Genomic DNA, 17,487 nt, shown 5'->3' with positions numbered 1-17,487 from the left:
TGTCCACAAATTTCAAAAGAAAGATATACAAATTAAATTAGCATTTAGGCAAAAGAATGCTAATTGCTTGTATCCCCAATAATAATCCCACCCATGAATACCTAAATAACTACCATTAGTGAAAAGTCCACTACCAATAACATGTACAGATATAATTAGCATATAGGCAAAAAAATGCTAATTCTTGTAAGTCCTTTATCTAGTAAGTCTGTGCACTATGCATCATTGGTCACTCTAGAACTCCTACAAAATACTAAACAAAACAAAATAAACACGTGTTAATAACAATAAAACGTTTATGAACAATAGAATATTTATAATTAACACAAACGAATGATAATAGCAAGTATACTTACATAATACTAACTACTAACTAACTCCAAGCAAAGAATAGCACATCACTCATCATCATCCAACACAACGGAGCTTGGATCCTCCTCCATAGGCATTGGGCAAACCGATGCAATTTCTACAATCCTATTCAAAATAAAATGATTCGTAAGCATTGAGTAAATAAATAAATAATGGATATATACAACAAACAAAATGAACATATATTAACCTGTGTCAATTTCAAAACCATCCATATCCTCCACATTATCCATGCACTCCCGAAACTTTATTGGTTTTTTTTTCTTTGCATCCTTCAACCAATTTTAGGTACAAATAAGGGTTTCAACTGTATTAGGAGATAGCAAACTACAAAACGAATCCAAAACACGCCCCTCCGTACTACAAGCAGACTCGGATGTAACTATAGAGATAGGAATAGCCAACACATCACGAGCAATTTGGGAAAGGACTCGATATCTAAAAGAATTCTTTTTCCACCACATCAAGATGTCAAAATCTTTCACATCAGGGTCCTCATAAGATTCCAACAAATACCTATCCAACTCAGATTTGCTTTCCACACTGTCCTCGTCCGTCAAGTGTTGCTTAAACCTATTATTATAACTTTTAATTTGATCAGACAACGAAGCATTGCCAACACTCTTCTGGAATCCCTAGACAATGAAGCACCACTACCACTAGAACTCGAAACTCCATTTTGACTCATTCTCTCCACATACAACCTCTTCAATGCATCCCGAACCTTAGAGCTCATCTCATCCCCCTTGTCCTTTCCATACCACTCCCTAAACCAAAACTTTACATACTTCAATCTATACATTGGGTTAAGAACAACAGTAACAAAAAGCATCAAATTGATATTATCCATACTTGCCCAATACTTATCATTTTTTTTTTCATCTCTACTGCCATACTCTTCAAAAGTGGATCTCCATCAACACTACACAACTGTTGCAATTGATCTTTAATGTTAATTAGCTCATGGAAGTATGTATTGGAAGTGACAAACAAGGACCCATAAAATCTACGTGTCGCCTCATAAAATATGCCAAGAAATTTCACAAAGGTCTTGACATTTTCCCAATCAAGATAGTTAGGAGGTCCAATAGGCTTTTTCCCATTCCCATCCGATTCGCAAAAATAAAGTTTGTAATGTCCATCCTCCTTTTCCAACCTATCAAATGCTCTCACATACTTCAAAGCACAATCTAATATGAGATAAGTGGAATTCCACCTTATTGGCACATCAAGGGACAACAAACATTTGGCTTTGATTTTCTCATTTTCAACACATTCTTGAAACTTCTTAAACCTTGCGGGAGAAGGTCTCACATATCACACCACATTCCTAACTTTGGCAATTGATTCATGAATGGACTTCAACCCACTTTGCACTATCAAATTCAAGATATGCGCACAACAACGCATATGCATGAACTCACCACCCAATATGCTACTCTTTCTTTTGTTTTCTTCTTCACATAATCAATTGCCACATCATTAGAACTAGCATTGTCTGCGATGATTGTAAACAACCAGTCTATACCCCACTTCAACAAACACGACTCAACCACTCTACCTATGGTGTCCCCTTTATGATTAGCTATAGGGGGCAAAAGTCAATCCCCATCAATGAAGTGTGCGGTGACTACCATGTAGTTCAAGTTTTGTATGGATGTCCAAGTATCCGTTGTCACACAAACTCCTTGCCCAACAAAAGCCCCTCTCAAAATATCCACCTCACTCACTAGAATAAATCTTCATACAAGCATTTGCAATGGTAGTGCGATAGGGAATAGGAAACCTAGGCTCAACTATTTCTATAAATTCTTGAAAGCCTTGACGCTCCACAAATTTAAAAGGCAATTCATCAATGATGATCATCCTTGCCAACGCCAACCTTATCATCTCTTCACTATAGTTTGCAACCACTAACACATTTGAACCACTTTCCCCTTCTCTCTTGGCTTGGAAAGACAATTTTTTGCTTATCATCATGGGAAAAATGCCACTTCTTACACTCCTTCATGTGTTGCAACATGCCCGAAATACCATTTTTCTTACCATGATATTTATATTGATTTTTACAATACTTGCATTGAGACCTAGGATTTTTGGGATCAAAACCAGCCAACTTAATGAAGTGTTACCATACTATAAATGGGTCATTACCATCTTGTTTAGATGATAGTGGGAGAAGTGATGCACCAAGTCCAATTGGTGTTACAGGTTCAAGTGGGTTAGGGTTAGTACTACCAGGACTAGGAGGAGGTGAGTTAAGGTCCCCAAGTGCACCAAATCCAGGTGGAGCATCGACATCCATCTAATAAAACAATTTCCAGCCAACAAAAAAACAAAGTTTCCACAACAATATCAAATTATAATTTTTTCAGTAAATACAGTATCAACAATAACAGACTAACAATCATTAATCATTACTCAAAAATTCATGTCACTAATATTAACAACAATTCAGAACTAGAGAATTAGCTTTTATTTTATATTTATATTGAATAAATATAAAATAAAAGCTAATTTTCTATATAATTATATATAAGCTTAAAACAGTTGTCACTAAGTACTAAAAATTTAAAATCATAATGTTGAATATAGTGAGTGTTTAGTGATTACCTCTCGATGAAGGATTGAAAGCGTGAACTCTCTCAATCTCGTCTCCCTCAAAAATTAAAATGCTGAAAAAAAAAAAAAAAAAAAAAAAAAAAAAAAAAAAAAAGTTAGTGCTTACTACATAGTGGATTGTGACAAATAAGTGTTGAAAAATTGATAACATTAAAAATAAACTGACAAGCATTAACTATAAGCAGCTAAAGCAAGAGAGCATTATAAAACTACACAGTATAAATTAACTAAACTAACTAAATAAATAAATTAACTAAAAACTAACTAAATAAATTAAATGCACGGTATAATAAATTAACTAACTAAACCAAGTAACTAACTAAACAAATGCATGGTATAAATTAACTAATCTGACAATTGACCAGCATTATAAATTTATAACTACAATATAAGCAAGAAGAATCTGGCAATCTGCTGCTAAATGTCCACTGAATGTTTATTGTCTAGCCAAGACTCAAGAGGAAAGGGGTGATGGGATGGCTTACGGTGTTTTGCCGCGGGCCCACTGTGAGCTGAGCTGCTGCTGCTACTGCTACGAGGTGTGACTCAGGCTGATGAGATAGCAAGAGCTAAAGGCGAGGCGAATGGCGAGAGCGAGAGAGAGAGTTAAGGGATATAAGAGAGTTAAGAGTGAATTTATAGTGAGGCTGTGTATCTGAAAACCTACATAAAACGGTGTCGTCTTGTGTTTTATATATATATAATAACCCAATACGACGACATTTAGGTTTAGTAAAAAGATTTAAAACGAACACACCTAAACGATGCCATCTTCCCAGATCTAAACTAAAACTATTTCTGAGATGTCTGTGTATCAGTTCAGTTCGGCTTTCATTCGGTGTGAGCTTTGCATCTTTGATGTCCTCACCGCACTGGTGTCGGAGCTCCGTTCGTGTTCCGATCGCTAGCATTGGCTCCATCGGTCAGTGCCAGTGGCGGTGCGGGAGGATCAGTGTCGGTCGGTTTTGTCGGCTTTGGTGATGGTTTGCACACTCCTAATAGTATGTGATTTATGTGATTTAGTCACAGAAGATATAAATCACAAGTTCTTTGTAAACTCAGAATTTTAGTTCGTAGTTGGTAATGAAATTGGGCATTTTATCTGCGAAGACTATAACATATCAACTAAGATAATTTGTCTTGATCATGAAAATGGAGATTTCTAATTGGTATGTTGATATATTTTAAGAATTAAAACATATTAAACTGAACCGGTATGAGATTTATTATTCTCCTAACGACTGTGAAATGAATAATAAACTCACGACTTATATTGACATGAACTCTTAATCCTGAGAAGATAATGGACCTGATCATGAAGCGTAGGTTGCTTTGATATATCAGGAGTGTGATCTATAGTAACGGTCAAAACCTCAATATGTTGGGCAACCATATTTAGTGTTGATGGAACATATATTCTTAAGATGGAATTCACAATCTCTTAACGGAGATATAAAATATTCCCTTGAAATAATTTTAATGGGTTTAGTTATTCAGAGAGTTTGGCCTAACCACTTTAGTAAGGAGTAACTAAAGTATATATTTATGGAATTGGATTTCATAAATATATGATGAATAACTTAAAGTATTAAACCGGATACTCAAGGAATTAAGATGTAGTAATCTACAAAGTGGCTGTCTACGTTCATGACTTTGTATTACTACGAATATTTTATGAAAGGTTGTATGTACAATAAATTCTTGGGATATAATTTATAAACTAGTCGCTAACACGTGCGATGCACGGGATAGTTAAATATAAATTAAATATATTTATTTTGTTCAAGGTATTGACTTGAAAATATATGAAAATAAAAACAATTTGTTCAAAATAAAAGTTCACATAAAAATAAAAATAAACACAGAATTTGTAGAAACCTAAAACAACATAATTTCAAAATATCACAAAAGTAATATATGTAAAATTTCATAAACTTAGAAGAGTAAGTGTTATCAATGCTAGTTGAACGTTACTTTTATGAACACCACCACAAGTTGAATATTTCTTTTATGAACACTTCTTAGCAAATCTATCACTGTACATGGACATTTGTCCATTAGCATAGTCCATATTTCTATGGTTTATGAACTGGTTCTGCAACTATGTATGTGAAACTCATGAGATGTTTGTCTTCTTGTCCTCATTTCCTCCATGAAAGCAGGATCATAATTGAATTGAGTATCTACTTTTTGTCAATGCTAAATCAAACATTTCATACCTCTAGGAAATATCAGCAACCCCTTCAATTAGAGAAACAATCTCAGTAATTTAAAGCAAAATCATCAACACCCTTTTAAAATGATTGGAATGTGTAAACCACTTTTAAATTAGAATCTATATTTGCTTAAAGGATTAGACAATGGTGTTTTTTCTCCAAAAATTTGTTACATATTTTCAAAAAGTCAATTCTCAATGCATATGATGTTGTCAAGAGTCCCCACATATGTTAGTAGTACAGTGTAAAATTTTGAAAGAATGATCATAAGAGATCCCATGCATGCAATCTAATAATGTTGTAAAAATTTAAATATTTTTGCTTTCTTTTGCCAACAATGTAATTTATTTGAAATTCTAATTTGAACTTGATTTACTATAGCAACCAAGTATATTTTTTTGGGGGGGGGGGGGAGGGGAGAGAAAAAAACGAAGCCCAAACAGCTATATAAAGAAGATGCCCAAATCCCAACCAAACTAAATAAAAACCTACAACTATATGTATTCTATTGCTACATTTGTTAGTAACCAAACAGAAATCATTATTAAAAAAATTGCAATGGCACAAAAAGAGAGAAGGTTTAAAAGAAACCTCATATAATACACAAAGGTACTCATTAGAATCCACTAGCAGCCCATGTAGAGAATACTTGTAGTCAACAACATTGCAAGACTGAAAGCTATTTGCTATACAGATTAAGATCATTCCCCAAGAAAATTTTTATCTAAAATGAGAGAGGAATGGGAAGGGACATAAATCATAAATTTGAACATCTTGTTTGGACTACATGGTCTATATTATTAATTTAAAATTTCAAAGTTTCCTGGCTTTCATTTGAAAGGTTGTTAGAGCCACACATCAACGAAGTTAGGATTTTGAACATAATAAAGAATTGTATCAATGTACTAAATAGTCCATCATCATTGTGTAGAAAATTAATCAAATTTAAAAAGGACTAATTCTGAAACTATTGCATCAACGTACCATCCACCTACCATATTTTGGGTTATCATCTCTAATCACCCTTTAAAATTTTGTGGTTGTCTATGCTTCCAGCCAAAAAAAAAAATTATGTTCCCCACCATTAAACAATATTCTCAATTTTGCAAATATTCTTAAACCTACCAATTTCATTGAAGAAACCACAATACACTCTCAATAGTTCCATCACTATAAACAATACAACAAACTGAGCTATACAAAATCTTAGTAACACAAATCTCATAAATGATGTAATGGTATATTACTGGAGGTAAAAAACAAAAAATTAATCCAAATGGATAGTCTATCCATAAGTTGGAGTATGTATATCTATAAGCCTATCCTAGTTCAATTGAAAAGGCATCTAAAATTTGGTGGAGTGCTCCTGGGTTGAACAATTGTATAGGAAAAAATAGGAGAAAAAAGAAAATAAAAATAATGAGACAAAGTTTAGAAAAAAAAACATTTATATACAATACATTTTTAATTGATAAATAGTAATAAGAATCAAACACAGCTTACCTTGATTAGATCAACAATAGAGCTTCACATTTCTTACCTATCTTCCTCCTTACAACTCTCCATGTATTATGGCTTCTAGAACTCATAAGAAATTTCATCAAACACCTTGTCTACATGTAAAAGAAACACTAAATGTATTATGACTTTGAGGAAAAAAGAAGAAGTAATGAATTGCTAATGGTGACGATTTGGGAAAAAGAAAAAAAAAACCTTTATAGGAAAAAAATAGGGGAAATTACACTTTGCCTATCTGTTATTTAAAAATTGGCACTTTACCCACCTGAGGTTAGTTCTGTTTGTCTCTAGTTACCCATCTCTGTTAAAAACAGGGGTAAATTTGTATTTTTGTTATCCTTTTATGTCTCTCTCCTCTAAAAAAAAAAAAAACTAAAAAATCAAGAGAAAAAAAAATCTAAAAGCTAGGTTTTGTAAAAATTAAAACCTAACTTTTACATCTTCTTTTCATGTATCAACAAATAGGAAGCCAATAAGAATAGCATTCACTAAAGAAATTAAGGTTTATAAATCTATATTCATATAAACAGAACATAAGGAAAGTTTTCTGGGGACAACAATTGTTTAGAATATCATTTCCAACTGTAAATTGTCTTCTAATAATTAAATACGCAATTTGTGATTGTTTATGAAGTTTTTATGTGAGAGGGGATAAGGTAAAAATCAAGAGAAAAAAGATCTAAAAGTAGGTTTTGTAAAAATTAAAACCTAACTTTTACATCTTCTTTTCATGTATCAACTTTTACATCTTCTATTTTAACACATACAAAAGGATATTGATGCAAAAGCGGAAACCTTGTTTTTGTTGTATAGCAAGTAGACAATAAGTTAAATCAATGAATAGTGTTGTCTGTAGTAATTTATGGACAAAGATTCACGCAAGGGAGTGCAATAGGCAAATAGAGTAATGGTAACTTACTTTAGCCTGATTGAAGTATAAAAGAATGAACAATGAGATCCCAAATACCATATTTGACCATATGTTGGCGAATGCTCTACGATTCTCTAATCTATTCAAGCATCAAATAGGAAGCCAATAAGAATAGCATGCACTAAAGAAATTAATGTTTATAAATTTATATTCATATGAACAGTACATGAGGAAAGTTTTCTAGAGGCAACAATTTTTATGTGAGAGGGGATAAAGTCATTATTCACAAATCCTCTGATGATATGTGCCAAAGCCCTTTTTTCAGTTTGGCTTAAGAATTTTGTCAAACACTTTGAGGGCGAAGGGTTGAGATTATATTCTCTTCTTATGTGATATTCTCAAAACCAAACTTGAATTTCTCTACAAACTCACCCCAAACTCAAATTAGCTACCAAAAATAAAGAAATAAAAATTTGATAAGGGTAGAGCTTACAAACCTAGTGGTAGAAACCCAGGTGTCAACAGGGTTGTGGGAGGGAAGTACAGGGGGTGGAGAGAGGGGGAGAAACTGTTGTGAGTGAGAGATGGGTAGCGCCAACAAATATAGAGCTGGAGAAGGGTGGTTTGAAGAAGGTGGAGCCGTTGAGTTGTGGGAGAGAAGGACTGATGATGGCTTGCGTTTTGGATTGAAGGTGGAGTCATTGAGCTGCGATTTGCATGTGGGGGAATGGCAAAGCATAGACTGCGTTTTGGAGGAAGGAGAAGAAGCTTTGTTAGGGCTTCTCCATTTTGCGTTTATGTATTTTTTTGGGTTTTAGAAAAGTTTTTTTTTTGTTTATTGTTTTTTTTTTTATATTGTGCTGACGTGGAAAATTGTGGGAGTTTCAGAGGTTTGGTTTATATATATACTAGTCTCATCACACGTGCTTCGCGCGTGTGATGAGACTTTTCTTTTTTAGTGGTCTTATTTTGTAGGAAAAAATTGTATTTAATTATTTTATATACATATATGATTTTTATCTTTTTTAGTGGTTTTATTTTGTAGGAAAAAACTGTATTTAATTATTTTATATACATATATGATTTTTATTTTAAAAATCTAATTTATAAGTGAATAAATCAATTTAAAAATTAATAGGAGAGTGGTCCTATTTTTTAGGCAATATTTTAGTGGGAGTTGGAGTTGCATTTTTACCGGATTGTCCTTTAGTTTTATCTCTACTTAAACATAAAACTGTAGGGGCATCTTTGAACTAAAAAATAAGTTTTTACCGGATTTTCCTTTAGTTTTGTCTCTATTTAAACATAAGACTGTAGGGGCATTTTTGAACTAAAAAAATAGGAATCCAAACAGGGGAAGCCCCTTAAATAGTGGATTTTTTTTTCTTGCATCTCTGCTTTAGGTTATTAATTTTTTTTGTATTTTTAAGAACTTTACTTTGAGTTGGTGCAATTTAGTTTTGTGTTTTGAGTTTTTTTTTTTTTTCTTTTTTGTTCTCTTTGATTGTTAAATGCTATCCTATTGCATTATAAATAATATAATATTATTCTATTACATAGCATGATTTGGATAATTTTATCATATAATAATTTTATATAAGTTACATAGACAATAATAATAATAACTAGTCTCATCACACGCGCTTCGTGCGTGCGATGAGACTTTTCTTTTTTAGTGGTCTTATTTTGTAGGAAAAAATTGTATTTAATTATTTTATATACATATATGATTTTTATCTTTTTTAGTGGTTTTATTTTGTAGGAAAAAACTGTATTTAATTATTTTATATACATATATGATTTTTATTTTAAAAATATAATTTATAAGTGAATAAATCAATTTAAAAATTAATAGGAGAGTGATCCTATTTTTTAGGCAATATTTTAGTGGGAGTTGGAGTTGCATTTTTACCGAATTGTCCTTTAGTTTTATCTCTACTTAAACATAAAACTGTAGGGGCATCTTTGAACTAAAAAATAAGTTTTTACCGGATTGTCCTTTAGTTTTGTCTCTATTTAAACATAAGACTGTAGGGACATTTTTGAACTAAAAAAATAGGAATCCAAACAGGGGAAGCCCCTTAAATAGTAGTATATATATATATATATATATATATATATATATATATATATATATATATATATAAGGTCTAGAGTGCAACTATATTTTTATAGTGATATTAAATATAGTTAATGGTAACTTTGGACTTGTCAAGAGTTAACAGAAAAGCCCAAGGCCCATTGGAGCTAGTGTCTTATTGGTCCCTTTTGGTCCCACTCCAAGCCACACACTTAAACCTAATTGGAAAGGCCCAAAAGGCCAACCCAATTAGATAATCAGTTAAATACAAAGGGAGAAACATATAGAATTTTTTGAAGTGTGAAAAATATAACACTATTGTGAAATGGTGTGTAAGAAGTGTTAGACACTTTGACATTCTTCCTTTGAAAACTGATTGAGAGACCACACACCTTGGGCGTTAGTGGAATTGTAGTGAAGATTGAAAGTGTTCCCAACTGCTTCTGATATTCGGTTTTGAAATTCATCGCTCCAAGGTACACTCTCTTGTTCTTTTATTCTGAAACTTACATAGTGCATGTTAACATTTATGAATGAAGTAGATCCGTTGTTTTTCCACTGTGTATGTTTTGTATACGATACAAACATGTATTATTTTCCATCAAAGTAGACATCAAAGAGTCTTCCATTTATATCTGGAGATTAAAATTGCAGGAGGGATCATATGATTTACTTCTATATTTAAGAATAACTATTTAAACACTGAAGCCATAACAGTAATAACTACCCTCATAAAAGTAAATAAAACGACGATACCAAGGGTAATTATAATACAAAAAGAGCAAGTACACCTATTAGCTTTAGTGGTTCTTTGAGGTGAAGCATTGGGGATGATTGCTGAAGGACCATTACTCTCAGAACCAACGGGTGTTGTCGAAAGGGATTCCCCCATATAGTGTTTTCGAAATGAATTTAACAATTTTGTCTATAGACTCTATCTCTGAGCTGCGATCGGAAGTAGCCACAATAGTAAGAAAGAATAAAAGATAGTGATCATGATTGTAAAAGAATTTTAGCAAAGAACTATTGAAGTAAAATTACAGACTATGTAATTTGTAAAATATTTCTAGTCAATTTTGTAATAGCCTTTAAGTGGTGGACATACACCACCACCGAGGTCCGGGAGTGGTTGGTATGTCTAGTGGTTATGGGCTCACTCCTAAGGGTTTAGGAGGTGTAGATCCCAAGTTCGAATCCCACAATAAAAAGTGTTTAAGAAATAACTCTATGCTCTTAGCTCATGCTCAATAGCGTCCTTAATGGGAGAGTGTCACTATAGTCACGCCTTGGTGGGAGACGTGCTCTCGGCTCATGCTCACTAGCATCCTCGATGGATAAAGTGTCACTATAATCACGTCTAAGTGGAAGACGTCAACTCAAATTGCCCCCCTCTACCCATTTTTTGTTCATTAAAAAATAAAAAGTAGTGGATACACACCATATATAACTATACATGTCAATTTTGACATTGATTAATTAGTTGTGGATTCAAAAATGATTTCAAAATTTGGAACTAATTAAGTATGTTATGTGCACCTCAAAAAAAAAAAAAGTTTTTTATTTGTTGTTGTTGTACAATAAAACTTTCCTGTGCAAAACATGATAAGATATATCATATGTTAGATATATACATACTCTTCACCTAGAGAATCCCATGTAGTTATATAATCTACACATTATGAAGGAAAATATACAGGGATGAATAAGTATTGACAAATTACACGCTTCAATTGTTAGTGTGAGTGTGTGTTTCAAACACTTGTATCTTTTTTTTATGAGTCTCGTATTGGTTTGAAGTAAGCTCTCTCTGGTGTTTATATGACATTATTCTCGTTTAATGATATCTTAATATAGTTGGCTTAGTATGGGCTTAGGCTTTACCCATATCACACATGTGCGTGCACACTATGAAAGGAAATATGTATATATCAGTGATGGGATGATTATTGACAAACCATTAACAACATGCGTATCTTTTCTTTTTCTTTTATAAAATTTAAGAAGGATATAGGTTGAGATTTTAATTATGACGACAAAAAAAAACCTGAAAAAAGAAGAGATTAAATTACCGCAAGTAAAGATAGAAATTAAGTTGCCTATCTTTTCCCAAGGGGAAGCCCGACAAATTTGCAGTGTCTTTCAATGCCTTCCTCCATTTCTTCACCGTGTCTACAGAGAAATTTGGAGGCACTTCTGTAAAATTTCCCTTCTGTTCTCGTACATTGGACGGAGACACCTCATAGAAAATAGGTACCACTTCTAAAGCTTGATTACATTTACACCTACTAGTACTACTTTTGCAATCCATGATCACCACGAGCTCATCAAGGCACCACCTGGAATTAGCATAGTTTTTGGAAAACATGATAACCGTAATCCTTGATGTTTCGATTACCTTCACCAGCTCTGTTTCTTCCTTCCTCTTTCGAGGTCACTATCATCTCTAAACACTCGAATACTTCTGTCTTTTAAAGCCTTATAGCGATGGTCTGTAAACCTTGTGTGAGTATCTTCACCGCGAAAATTAATGAAGACGTCATATTCACTGCAAGTGCAAGGTGGGGGTTGAAAAGATGAAGAAGCCATGGTTATTGGTTGCAGCACACACAAAAGACCAGAATGAGGAGAGTATTTGGAGGTCAGACTATGTATAACTTTTGCTTTTCATGAGAGAAGAGATTATTTATATCTATATCATCGAAACGTTAGAGAAAAAATTAAACAAGAAGCCGGCAATGAGACCAATTCTTAGGGAGAATACTACTCATACATGGTAATTATATAGTAGTTGCCCCCTTGATGAACGTTAAAGTTGATGATCAATATAAGGTAATATATTGTGCCAAATAATATCCTTGTATCCTTGTATATGTCATTCTATTCGGTCATCTTAGGGCTGTTGTCCATGGGTCGGTCCGGGTCGGGTTTGTGCCCAACCCGGAATCGACCCGCCGGAATCAGGTGGCAAAAAAATGCACCCGTTGCCGACCGCCGGAATGAACGGATCGGGCGGATCAGACCATCAGATGACGGCGGACAGGTCGGTCAGGGTCGAAAATCCAGAAAATGGTAAAAACCAGTGTGAGAATGGCAAAAAACGGCGTGAAAACTGCGAAAATCCAGCATAAAAATGGCGAAAATCCGGCAAAATTTTTTGAGGTTTCTCCAGATCAGGCCTAATTTAGGCCATTTTCGGCAAGATCTTGGCCAGATCCGGTGAAATCTTGCCGAGACCTTAACGAAAATGGTTTAAATCTCATCGGATCTACCAAATATCACCAGTAATCTCATAGATTGGTCGGATCGGTTTTGATCGCATTCTGGAGAAGGAAAACCAGCGTCCGACCCGCCAAACTCGGGTTTTGAAGGAACAAACTCGTTTCCGACCGCCGGAGAAGTTGGATCGGTCAGCATCGGGTTGGGTTCGGTCGGCGGCGGCGGGTGAGTCGAGTTGGTCGGGTCTCTGGACAGCCCTAGGTCATCTATTGATAAGTCCCTTAAGTAGGGCCAAATATGTTATATTAATTGAGTAATGCTAAGCAAGTTCGTAGCTTAATTGCCATCTAATGATGTTTCTAAGAAAATACTCCCACTTCTATACATACAACATTTATTTATTATTTTGTTAAAGGCCCAAAATCAATGGAAAATGAAAAAATTACAAACTATTTTACATTTTTTTTACAAGCAACTGACATGGTATGTGATTATTAATAAGTAATAATGTAATATTAATGATAGACCCCGATGAGTACTATTTAGAAATTTTCATATTAATAGTTTGTAAAAATATTGTAAAATAATTTGTGTATGTAGCATATGAGTATTGCTAAAGATATAGTACAAAGTTTTACTATATATGCAACATTTATTTATTATGTTGTTGGAACCCATCAATTACATTTATTTACAATTTTTTTTTACAAGCTGCTAATGTGGTATGCAATTATTAATAAATAAATGAGAGATGCTATGTCAACAACATTTTTACAACATTTTTACAACAAATCACAGATGGTTAGTTGTTATTGGTTCAAATTTGAACCTAACACTAGGATTACTATTTTGCCTCAACAATAAGAACTAGTAACAACCTGCCACTTAAGATTTGTTGTAAAAATGTTGTGAAAATGTTATAGACATATCATTTCTCTAAATAAAAATATTATATTAATGATGGATCTAGATGAATGTTATTTAGAATTTGCCATTTCAATCATTTGTAAAAATATTATAAAATAATTTGTGCATATAGCGTACAAAGTTTTACTATATATGCAACATTTATTTATTATGTTGTTGGAACCTACCAATTACATTTATTGATAGTTTAGTTTGTACCATTTATGTAGTAGAATTTGAAATAGTTTGTCTTTTTTGTATGAATTCCTCAATTTTCAAAATTTAACTTCATGTGGACCTTTAACTCATACGCATTGGCACATTATTTGTTGTGAGAAGAGGGAAGGACTTCTCTTATATATAGAAGTGAATAATTTCTCTATGGGAGAATTTAACAAATTTCCCCTCCTTATATTTATTAATAAATTTTTTTTTCTTAAAATTTTACTTATTGGACAACCTTAATTTTTTTTTATATATACAAAAATTCATTTAAGGATTAATATCTCATTTTTTCTCAGCAACCAAAGAGACATGAAATGGAAAGATATTGATACAGCGCCTAAAAGTATACAAAAATAAATAAATAAAAAAATAAAAAACTTCAAATTTTGTTAAATGATTTTATTTTCCTTTTAGCTTTCTTATCAACCAAACAAAGAGAAAGAGAGAGGGTTGAAAAGAGAAGAGACGTAGAGTGTGTTCAGTGGTGAGGCGAGAGAGGCAACTGAAGAAGACGGTGCAGTAAGCATCTCTGATGACCTTGGGATCACCGAAGGGGTCATCAACAAAAACAATGAAAAGTGAAGTGTAGAATTGGAATTGTGAAAATTCGAGGACATAGAAAGAGAGAGAGATACATACAGAGGAAAGCAGAAGCGCAAAGGTTGGCTCAGTAAATGGCGTTGTCTCGCGGGAGAATATGGGTGTCGTCTATGCTTCCTGGTTGGATTTGGATGATACGATTCTATGTAGAACAATGTATTCATTTTGCTCCCACTAATTTATATATATATATATATATTGCCAACTGTCATTGTTTGTCTCAATCTTTGATTTTAGTAGTTAGTACTCAACTTATTTATAAGGTTTATTGGGAAAAAGAATGGATTGGCATAGGGCTAGGAGGGTATTGTAAGATAAATTTAGAGTTGCAGAATAAAATAAACATATCTCCAGCCATAGTTGTTTAAGTCTTTGAAGAAAAGAAGACTCACTATATGATCATAGTGTATATAAAATGGTCTTCTAGTCTATGACATTTTCCTTACACCCATCCTTTTGATGGAAACACAGGCTATATATATATAGACTAGACTAGGGACCATTTTAGATGAAGATTTCCATAACTCTCATTCCATCAAGGAGCTTAAAAGTTGTAACTTTATGGTGTTTATTAACCAAATGGGTTACACCATTTGAGAATTACTAAAGGATGTTACATCTAACATGTAACTTTCACAAATAGGAAACTTAAGACATGAAATAAGAAACTTAAGACATGAGTTTCATCTTCAAATGTGGGCCACATAAAATTCTCCTTAAGGAGATATAATCCTACATTCTCCCACTTGGCCCACATGAAATTTAAATAACTCAATAAATGCTTATCATTATGCTATAGCCACGATATTATCCATGTCACTAGTTGTGAAATGCTCCCACTTAAATAAAGAATCCAATACATGAATCATGGCGGTAATCCCCTCAATTATAATGAATATTTCCTTCCATGTATTACAATGTAATGTAATCCTTACATGAATACTTTATGGACCATTAATTCTTTATGAATGGACTACTTATTAGCCGTTCGAGTCCTCCTCTAAACATCTCCACGGATATATTGTTCTTTATTTATCCCCATGGATTAAAAAAACTTTATATGTATATACTTTATGTGCACAAAATATATATATATATATATATATATATATATATATATATATTGTCTTTTATTCTCTAAGAACAAGCAAATATGTGTCCCAAATACAAAACAACTAAAGAGAAATTAAACATCAAATAAATTATTAAGTCCCATATGTTCCACGTGGTCTTTATATGGTTTGGTTGGCAAACCCTTAGTCATGGGATCAGCAATCATTAGCTTAGTACTAATATGCTCAATGGACACCTTTTGTTTCTTAACATTCTCTCTAACCTTGAGGTACTTTATTTTGATATGTTTACTTTGACTTCACTTTTATTATTCTTAGAGAAGAAAACTGCAGCCGAATTGTCACAAAAAATCTTTAGAGGTCTCGATATAAAATCGACAATCTTGAGACCTATGATAAAATTTCTTAACCATAATGTTTGTGTTGTTGCTTCATAGCATGCAACAAATTCTGCCTCTATGGTAGACAAAGCAACAAGTGTTTGCTCAGTACTTCTCCAAGATATAGCTCCTCCCAAAAGAAGGAAAATATATCCTGAAGTAGACTTTCTTGTGTCTACACACCCGGCAAAATCAGAATCTGAATAACCAATCACTTTCAATTGATCAGTATGTCTGTAAGTCAGCTTGTAATCCTTGGTACCTTGCAAGTACCCATAACCTTTTTCGTAGCTTTCCAATGATCCAAACCAGGGTTACTTTGATATTGACCTGATAACCCCACTGTAAACCCGATATCAGGCCTTGTGCAGACTTGTGCATACATCAGGCTACCTACCACAAATGCATACAGCATGTTCTTCATTTGCTCTCGCTCTAATTCATTTTGAGGACATTGATTCTTACTAAATTTGTCTCCTTTCATAATGGGTGCTACTGTAGGTGCACAATCTTTCATTCTGAATCTCTTCAATACTTTTTCAATGTAGACCTCTTCAGACAGTCCTAACAGTCTTTGTGATCTGTCTCTATGAATCTCAATGCCAATGACATATGAGGCTTCACCTAAATCCTTCATCTCAAAGTTTTGGGAGAGAAATTGTTTTGTCTCATGTAACAAGCCCAAATCACTACTTGCAAGTAGGATGTCATCCACATATAGGACTAAGAAAATGTATTTGCTCCCACTAACCTTAAGGTATATACATTGATCAACAATGTTCTCAACAAATCCATATGAAGTGATAACATTGTGAAACTTTACATACCATTGTCGTGAGGCCTGCTTTAGCCCATATATAGATTGTTTTAATTTGCAAACCAAATGACTGTCTTTATCATCATAAAATCCTTGAAGTTGGACCATGTATATCGCCTCTTCTAGATCCCCATTCAAGAATGCCGTTTTCACATCCATTTGATGTAACTCTAAATTAAAATGAGCTACTAAGGCCATGATTATTCTAAACGAATCCTTCTTCGAAACTGGAGAGAAGGTTTCATGGTAATCAATGCCTTCTTTTTGAGTGAAACCATTAGCTACAAATCTAGCTTTATATCGTACAATATTACCAGAAGCATTTCTTTTGGTTTTATAATCCCATTTGCAGCCAATAGCTACTGCTTCCTTTGGCAACTCAACGAGATCCCAAACTTGATTTTTAGCCATAGACTCCATCTCTTCCTTCATGGCATCATACCAAAGTGTGGAATTTCTATCACTCATGGCTTGCGAAAATGAAGTTGGATCATCTTTAGGCCCAATATCAAAATCGGACTCTTGGAGATATATAACATAATCAATAGAAATTGCTAGTTTCCTCATTCTTGAGGATCTTCTTACACCTGT

The 17,487-nt window shown here is 33.4% G+C and overlaps 1 protein-coding gene across 1 annotated transcript; it reads right to left on the bottom strand.

The window, feature by feature from the left end:
* Positions 1 to 11,744: 11,744 nt before the first annotated feature.
* LOC142632444 (toll/interleukin-1 receptor-like protein) lies at positions 11,745 to 12,265 on the bottom strand. The gene is made up of 2 exons (XM_075806843.1): positions 12,081 to 12,265; positions 11,745 to 12,015 (listed from the first exon to the last, which is right to left on the bottom strand). The coding sequence occupies exons 1-2, from the start codon at positions 12,263 to 12,265 to the stop codon at positions 11,745 to 11,747; spliced, it is 456 nt and encodes a 151-aa protein (XP_075662958.1).
* Between the last annotated feature and the right edge of the window lie 5,222 nt (positions 12,266 to 17,487).

This window comes from Castanea sativa, chromosome 4, assembly GCF_040712315.1.
Source record: "Castanea sativa cultivar Marrone di Chiusa Pesio chromosome 4, ASM4071231v1".
Classification (NCBI taxonomy): domain Eukaryota; kingdom Viridiplantae; phylum Streptophyta; class Magnoliopsida; order Fagales; family Fagaceae; genus Castanea; species Castanea sativa.
This window is presented reverse-complemented; position numbering and strand designations above follow the sequence as displayed.